The sequence below is a fragment of the Alnus glutinosa genome, chromosome 13, assembly GCF_958979055.1.
Source record: "Alnus glutinosa chromosome 13, dhAlnGlut1.1, whole genome shotgun sequence".
NCBI lineage: Eukaryota > Viridiplantae > Streptophyta > Magnoliopsida > Fagales > Betulaceae > Alnus > Alnus glutinosa.
The window spans coordinates 14,330,480-14,339,746 of record NC_084898.1 but is presented as its reverse complement, the minus strand read 5'-3'; the positions used below and the strand labels follow the sequence as shown (position 1 = coordinate 14,339,746).

The window sequence follows — 9,267 nt, the reverse complement described above, 5'->3', positions numbered from 1 at the left end:
GGCCCTGTTTTGTTTCTACGTTAAGTATTGTTTAGAAAAGGTGTTTCCTAATTTTCAGAGTTTGGAGCGATTAATTCTCTATTTGTATCGACTCAAAATGATTCATCACCTCTGGCTCCTCCATCTATGGCTGGCCAACCACCCAGCCACGGGCTGGTTTGTTCTTAATTTTTAATTTTTTTTTTTTTTTTTAAAAAAAAAAAATTGAGAAAACACAAATAATATGAGTGGTTTTTCTGAAAAATATATTCTAATTCTTTTAGGAATAGTTAATCCTTTCATATTTTTTTTTTAGAGAAATAAGTATTATTCTTTGTAAGAGAACAGTTATTTCTATTTGAATGACTATTCTCAGCAATGGACCTCTATCAAATAAAGGAATGACTATTTATAGGAATAAGCATACCATTTTAAGAGTCTATTCCGCAAACGCAGCTTTAGTGTTGATACTAAGAGTCTTACCTCCACAATAATAATAAAATAATAAAACAATTAATGAACTGAACAATTAGCAAAACAATAAAATACTAATGAACTGAATAACCTAATAAATAATACTTCCTAATAGACTCACTACTTAACAATGACTAGATACAAGTAATAGAATTACATGCTTTTACGTCTGTGTAGGAGATATGCGGGATGTATGTGTATCATTTCTTTTTCTTAAATAGCATGCGAGAAACATATACATATGCTTTTTAAATAAAATTTCTTTTTAACTGTCTTTGCTACTTAAAAAGCATGCAAAATGACATATAGCATTTTTATAGACTAGGTTGGAGGAAATCTTTATTACTGTAAAAAAAACTACAACATATTTGTTGCAGTTTTTCAACAATTCAGATTTATTTCTTAATTTTTCATGAAAAACATAGAGAATGAAACTGAATTTGGACAGTTGAAAAAACTATAACAAATATGTTGTAGTCTTTTTTACAGCACCTATGCCAAAACCTTCACTTTTCAAGTTGTATGGTAATTGTATAATAGTCTACTAAATATCGGTCTTGTTTGGCAAGCTCGGTTACATTACAGAATAGTGGATGTTACTGTTCACATTTTTTTAATTTTATTTTTACATTTTCTAATAACAATCAACATCAAAACATTATTACTTTTTTTTTCACTTTTTATATCATATTATTAATTTTTTATTACTATTCAAATAAAAAAATTCACTACAATACAAAATTTTTTCACTTTTCTATACAAATTCTTTTTACTTTATATCACATCATCACTTTTTATTAATTTCAAAATTAACAACTCACTACTCTGTATGCATATGCTTTTACCAAATAACACCATCATTACTTCTTATTTAAGTAAAGAAGAATGTCAAAATTCATTAAAGAGTAATTTTAAATACTTAACTCCTATCTCATTGTGTTGATGTGGCAGTTACATCAACCCTTGAATTTTTTTCATTTTTTAATAAATGGTGCCCCAATGGTTAATGAGCATTGTCATACCAGCTTCAGCTTATAGAACGGGCCTGCTTGGCAACCACTTTCATTTTTCCCTTAAAAAAGTTAACTTCAAAACGTTATAGTTTTTATATTACATCAATTACTTTTTAACAATTTTTTTTTTTTCACTTTTTATGGCTCATCAATTACATTTTAACCACCTTTTTCACTTTTTCTTAACAAAAAAAAAAAAAAAAAAAAAACACCACCTCAAAAACCTTTACCAAACACACCTGCATTACTCTTTACTAAAAAAACTTAGGTTACACTTATGAAATAAAAATGCATAATAAGAAAAAGGCAATAATTTTATTTTAATTTTTAATAAAGTCGTAAGACTTTTATTACTCAATCAATGGAATAGGATATATTGCTCGAACAAAACAATATTACAGATACAATCTGAAATTTCTTTCGTTCAAACCTGATCTATGATATGTTTAATGGCAACCTTAGCTAAACCATACGTTGCAGAATTAACAATTTTACCAATATGATGAATCTGCCAACTAGAAAGTGAATTGAAAACTATGCAAATATCTTTCCCCATTTTGTCCAAAACTACTCAAATTCTTACATATTTAGTTGTGAGGATTTATCTTCAGTTTTTTTTTTTAAAAAAAAATTAGTACTTTAATTTTCATTTGTTTCATAGGTGGTATTTGAGTTTAAGGATAAAAATTACTTTGGCATTTCTGTTACATTTTTCATTAGAATATTAACGATCTACCACTTGTCAACCGCTGAGGTTGACATGTGGCACTATATAAAAATTGTTTGATGGGTTTTGACCCATGACCATTTTATTTTTTTAAATTGTATTATTTTATTATTTTTATATAATTTTTAAATTATATAATTTTTTTATTTTTTTTTATATAGTGCCATATGTCAACTTCAGCAGTTTTTTTTTTTTTTTTTACTCATAAATAAATTTAGATACTACCTATAAAATAAATAAAAACTCAAATACTAAATTAAAAAGAAAGTTGAAAACTCATGGAACAAAGTATTTAACCCATATTATTAAAAAAGCGTGTAAAAATCAGTCACGCGCTATTAAACAAATATTTGTAAGAAATTTCTTTCCAACTGGCGTCGGAGTTTGGGAGTTGCCTTGTTGGACTACTGCTTGGACGCAAGCAAAGCAAAGCACTTTCCGAGCGACCCTCTCTCGGAGTCTATTTAGGGCTCTCTCTCCGTCTCTCTGTCTATCTGTTTCCACAAGAAGAATAGAAGATGCACAGGTCGTCAAGCAATTCCAGAGTCTCCGAGGAGTTCTTCTCGTCACCTTCATCGCAGTCTTCCTCAGACGCCGACCAACTACTTCCCACTTACGATCCCCTCTCCCACGTCGCCAAGAAAGAACGGTCCCGTCTCAGATCCGCCGAGTCCGCTGTCCACGCCATCCCTCTCGTTCTCCTGCTCTGCGGCATCATCCTCTGGATCTTCTCCACCCCTGGTAAGTGATAATGATAAAAGGAATAAACTTGCAATTCCTAGCTGACCCATTTGCTCAGTTTTCCAATTCTTTTCTGGGTAAATTTTTTACCATGTTTGATGAATTATGTTGATAACGTGTTTGTTCTTATTTATTAGTCCTTTTCGATTTCAATTGAGAATGGGCTATCATCTGTTTGTGAAAAAATTGTCGGTTTAGGCTCCTATAATCACCGGCTTTTACTAGAAACTAGAAACTTAAAAGTTTTAAGGAAAAATTGTCTTAGGGAATCCATTACTCAGTTTTAGCCTACCAAACTTTGGTAAATCGTTGGCGCTGTTGTTATTGTTGTGGTTGCCAATGAGCTCTAACTCAAATTGCACCTGCTCTCCATGTAAGAACGAGATGGAGGGTGTGATCATGTGTGGATATTGGAATTGCAAGTGTATTTAGAGATGGGTTATTTGAACCTCAAATGACAGTCTCTTCCTTGCATATACGGAGGACTTCTGTTGTATGCATAGGCCACGTGTCGCTCAGCCAAAAGGTATGTGGCGCTGCTTGACACCCAATAGCTAGAGTAGGAGGCAAGAGGAGCATTTACTTGGCGGGTGCGTTTCCATCCCACTCACAGAATTCCCATCCCTCTCCAGATATGAAAAAGCATTTCGGACCGAGTTGTCACGGGACAAATTTTTCACACCAAATCAGCCACGTGATGGTCCTAAGCAAAGCACCAAGAAATGCCTACGTAGCCAACACTTCAAGAGAGGTTAAGGAAGGGTAATAAAAGCACACACACAAGCTTTTACGGGAGCAATACCTCCCAACTTTTACACTCAACCAAACAGAATGTACAAAGCAACTGATTAGGGGCCTTACAAGACAACGGAGCCCTTAGTCAAAATACAAGCAACAGCCAACAAGGCTTACAATACAAGAACATAAAATACAAGCTCTCATGCACTCGTTGTTTCCTCACAACAGCTCCCTCGCAAGACTCACTCTTGATGCAACACTCAGCAATAACCTTTGAATGAGGCTCCCAACAGGTTTTTATAGGCATCAAGAGAGAGAGAGGAGTTCTTGTGCAGTGGGCTGTCACCTGGCTCTAGCCCACTGCCTGTTGCAGCAAGTCCATGCTCCCCGCAGCATGTGATTGCTACAGTGTTCAACAGTATCCAACAGTCTCTCCACTTGAAACTAGTCACAACAGTCTGCCATGTGTAGCAAGCACATAAGGTCTATTTGAATTCGCCCAACAGCTTGCCTTGCCTCCGCTGTCACACTCCAGCATCAAGTCAACAAGACCAACCACGTGTAAGCTGCACACAGGTGCCATTTGAATTAACCCAACAGCTTGCTTGGCACACTGCTTCAAGTCAGCAACCACTTGTGAATCAATGCCTTTCAACAAGCCATCATGAGCATCCAGACAAGGGCAGCATAGAGCCACCATGTGACCACTGCCTGCAGCAACCAACAGAGTGACAATCCAGCAACAAGGGCTTCTCAATAGGGTTTTCAAAGGGGTTGGGCCATGCCCCAGCCCAAAGAGCAACCATGCCATCAAGGCCAACCACTTTGACAATGCATAGGCCACACCATCAAAGTCTGTCAAGCAGCTAATAGGGTTGGAACAAGTCCAACCCAATAACCAGCAGTAGCATCTCAGCCCAAGGCATGCCTCCCTCATGCCTTGGCATGGTGGCCAGCAAGGGTGCAAGGAACACCCGAGCTGCCACCATGATAGCCATGTCACGACTGTGACAAACCACCCCCATTAGTTGAAGTCGACGTCCTCATCGACTGGGTGGCTAAGTATTCGTGGACTCTTCAAATTGCCAAAGGGTAGTATCCCTCTCCCATGTTGCTTCTAAGATAGGTAAACCTCGCCACTGAACCAGAAAATAAGTTCTCCAATTCTTTTTGTGTTGGCCCTCCCTTCAATGGTTCAAAATATTCTCGACCTTTAGCTCAAACTCCTTATGAACATTAGGTGGTGCTTGTTTTGCTTTATTTCGTGTCGGCTCCTCAATATCCTCATGGTAAGGCTTGAAGAGACTCACATGGAAGGTGTGATGCAGCTTCAACCTCTCCAGTAGCTTCCATCGATATGCTACATTGCCCACCCGCTTCACTACTTCAAAGGGACCGTCATATTAGGGCACCAACCCTTTGTGAATTATACCCCTTCGAAATTTCCTTAGAACCTTGTGAGGTAACTTCAGCAACACCTTGTCCCCCACATCCAATTCTAATGGTTGCCGCTTCTCATTCGCAAACTTCTTCATGCATCGTTGTGCTTTGGCCAAGCTGTCTTTGGCTCGCTGCAACAACTCTTGCCTCTCCCTAACAAAGCTGTAAGTAGCAAGGCTCTATCCCCCAGTTCTCTGTGCAGCGACTTCATGAGGGGCCAAAGGTTGCTGGCAAAAAACCAGCTCAGATGGACTTAGCCCCGTTGCAGAGGACTTATGCAAATTGTAGGCAAACTGTTCAACATCCAGCAACTCTAGCCAATTCTTCTGGCTAGTTGATGCATAGTGTCTCAAATAATCTTCTAGCAAGTCATTCACCATCTCAATCTGCCCATTTATCTGGGGGTGATTCCCCTTCAGATTGAACGTTGTCCAAAACCGCCTAGTGAACCTGGGGTCTCTATCGCTTACGATGTCTTTAGGTAGCCCAAATATCTTCACCATATGGGTAAAAAATAGCTTGGCAGCAAGGCCTGCTAGGCAGGTACTTGGTTCTGCAATGTAGATAGCATACTTGGAAAATATTTCCACAATCACCATCATTTGCTGGCATTCCTCAAATATGGGGAAACCCCCAAGAAAATCCATGAAAGTTGAGGCCCAAGGACTAAATGGCATTGGAAGAGGCTGCAGCAAGCCTGCCACCTTCCTTTGCTCCACTTTGTCTTGTTGGCACACCAAGCGAGTTTTACATACAAATCCACATCATTTCTCAACTGGGGCCAATAGTAGGATCGGGACAACAAGGCATACATCATTTCCCTGCTAAGATGTCCTGCTCACCTAGAGTCATGTGACTTCTTGAGCAACTCACGTCACATTACACCAGCAGGAACATACAAACGGTGGCCTTTGACATATAGCAACCCATCCTCTAACCAATATTGACGAACTACCGCCTCTTTGACAAGGCCTGCCAACTTCAAGTAGGCAGCATCATGCTTGGAAAATTCTCTGATTCTGTCCAAGAAATTGGACTCAACTCAGGACAAGGCAGCAACAATCTCGTCAACATGTTTAAGGCTCAATGCATTTTCCATTTGATTATGCCTCCTCGGTTTGTGCTCCCACACAAAATCATATTCCTGGAGGAACTCTTGCCATCAAGCCTGCTTTGGGGACAATTTCTTCTATGAATGGAAGAAAGCCGAGACACCAGCTTCTTCTCCAGCTAGGGAGACCCAAGCCAGGGTGAACCTAGTTCAAATTCGTTTGAATTCCCTTAAAGCCGAGACACCTACTAGGTTGCTAAGTTGATGTATGTCTTTGTTGAAGCCAACTCTTCAAGGTCCTTGGCAATGCTAGATACTGGTGCTACCCACAATTTTGTGGTAGCATGTACGGTGGAGAAATTGGGGCTAAAGCTGAGCAAGGTCCCGAGTCGATTGAAGGTGGTCAACTCAGAAGCTTCGCCCATGACGGGCATCCCCTATGCTGTCCCCTTGAAGGTTGGGGAGTGGTTCGGAAAGGTAAATTTCCTTTTAGTTCTTTGATGACTTTGATATCATTCTTGGCAATGAGTATTTTGTACTAGCTAAGGAAATGCTCATGCATTTTTTGAGTGGGTTGTTGATCACGGATGAAAAACAATCGTGCTTTGTGCTGGCGGTTAGGGAAGTATCTCTGCTAGTGGAAGTAGCAAAGATGGTACTCTCTCAGCCATGCAGCTCAAGCATGGCTTGAGAAGAAGAGATGTTACATACCTCGCGGCTTTGAGGTATGTCTGGGGGTTATAGCTAGTAAAGAACTTAAGATCAAACCCCATCAGATTGAACAATGCTGTCCAAAACCGCCCAGTGAACTTGGGGTCTCTATCGCTTACGATGTCTTCAGGCCGACCAAATATCTTCACCACATGGGTAAAGAATAGCTTGGCAGCAAGGTCTGCTGGGCCGGGCCAGCTACTTGGTATTGGAATGAAGATAGCGTACTTGGAAAATCTGTCCACAATTACCATTACTGCTGCCATTCCCTCCACTGCGGGAAAACCCCAAGAAAATCCATGGAAATCGAGGCCCAAGGCCTATCTGGCAAGGAAAGAGGCTGCAGCAAGCCTGTCACCTTCCTTTATGCCACTGTGTCCTGCAGGCACACCAAGCAAGTTTTCACATACAACTCCGCATCATCTCTCAACCGGGGCCAGTAATAGGATTGAGACAGTACGCTGAGGTGGCAGAAGGGGTCATCCTCTACTATGCGCCCTTCCTTGCTTCTTAGACGGGAGGTTAGCCCAGATATTGGGCCCAAGTGGTTGGCGTTTTTGAGGGCCCAGGTGTTTGGCTTCAATGGGCCTCTTGAACCCAGGCCCGGTCAAGTGGATATTGGTACATCCATTGCCCCCATTCCCCCCATTCCCATGTTGGATGAGGTTTATCAGTTGAACTGTGGGAATCCATGTTGGGTATCTGAGCTCCCAGAGTTTCAGCAGCCTTTGCTTTGGAATCTGCGGGGTCATATTCAATGCAATGGACGTATAACAGCATGCCTCGGTCATTTCCTCTTCAAGTCAACGTGGAAGTATTTGAGCCATTGTTGATTCAAATTTCAAAACTGAATTTCAGGGCGTTTTAGGAGAGTGGTACTCTGTCTTTTCACTTTTAATACTGTCTTAAGAGAGCCAATTGCTCTCTTAAAATGCCCGAAAATTCAGTTTTGAAATTTGAATCAACAACGGCTCAAATACTTCCACGTTGACTTGAAGAGGAAATGACCAAGGCATGGTTGGCCCAACCAAGGCTGTTTGACATCCATTGCATTGAATGTGACCCTTCGGATTCCAAAGTGAAGGCTGTTGAAACTCTACGAGCTCAAATATCCAACATGGATTTCCACCGTTCGACTGATAAACCTCGTTCGACATGGGAATGGGGCAACGGATGTACCAATATCCACTTGACTAGGCTTGGGTTGAAGAGGCCCATTGAAGCCAAACACCTGGGCTCTCGAAAACGCCCACCACTTGGCCAACCTCCCGAGCTAAGAAGCGAGTAAGGGCGCATGGTAGAGGATGACCCCCTCCTGCCACCTCAGCGTACTGTCCTTATATTCCTAGCAAGGAATTAGGTAACGCTCATAATGCAGCCAAAAGGTATGTGGCACTGCCTGACACTCAATAATGAGCCTAGGAAGCAAGGACACAGTGCTACTACCCTGCCAAGGATGTACCCCACTAAAGGACATTAACCAAACACCATGCCAGAATAGTGTTTTGACCAATGACTGAGCGACATGTGGCCTAGGCCATGCAAGGAGAGATTTCCTTTGCGTATGTAAGAATGAGACGACGATTTCAGGTATAAATCATCCATCTCCCAATACACGCTATTCCATATCCAATCTTTTCCTCAACACCCTTCACTAACTTAATCATCAAAGGCATCCTCTGCCAGCATATCCAACAAGTCTCCATGCTAATTTTTGTTCCCTTTTGTAGGCCTTCTTGACCTGAAGTTAGACAAGCAATTTACTGCATCATCAAATATACTAATTAAAATTGATTTTATTTTTGGCAGAATTGAGGGCTTGAAGTTTGACAGCTATGTCGTGGTAAGAGTACAGAGATCAGTTTCCTCCCAGACTTCGAGCTGACGGGACTTTGATTCAACCAAACAAGTTTGACAACACCAGCCGACAACAATACTATTTGATAAGCCTACTGAGTGAGGTCATTCATATTTGTAAGAGAGTAATGTTTGCCATTTTATATGAACAAAAAGATAATAAATGTCGAATTCTGTTATTATGAAAGCAGAGAGCATGATTTTCAATGAAGTTCCACTAATTTTTGTGCAGTTTATGCAGATTTCAATGTGCATATTATGATTTATGAAGTTCATTTCATTATAAAATCATCGCATTATTGCATTACAATTCTGTTAGGTAGGTTGTGGCGGTTTGGGATTGAGAGAGATGCATGGTGGAGAGTTGCGGTGGACTCCAAGTTTGGCAGTTTGTGGGGCGGGTGATACTCCCTTGAGCCTATAGGTGCCTTTGGAGTGGGGTTGTGGAAGAACATCATGAAAGGGTGTGAGACTTTTTCTGATTTTGTTAGATTTGAGCTGGGGGATGGGATTAGGAGAAAATTTTGGCATGATAT

At 40.5% G+C, this 9,267-nt stretch overlaps 1 protein-coding gene across 1 annotated transcript; it reads left to right on the top strand.

Annotated features, from left to right (window-relative positions):
* Positions 1–2,560: 2,560 nt before the first annotated feature.
* Positions 2,561–8,962, top strand: LOC133854676 (uncharacterized). The gene is made up of 2 exons (XM_062290931.1): positions 2,561–2,934; positions 8,684–8,962. The coding sequence occupies exons 1-2, from the start codon at positions 2,712–2,714 to the stop codon at positions 8,695–8,697; spliced, it is 237 nt and encodes a 78-aa protein (XP_062146915.1). The 5' UTR covers positions 2,561–2,711; the 3' UTR covers positions 8,698–8,962.
* The last annotated feature ends 305 nt before the right edge of the window (positions 8,963–9,267 follow it).

What these genes read in the sequence shown, in the direction of transcription:
- LOC133854676 (XM_062290931.1), top strand. Translation starts at nt 2,712, where the DNA reads ATGCACAGGTCGTCAAGCAATTCCAGAGTCTCCGAGGAGTTCTTCTCG.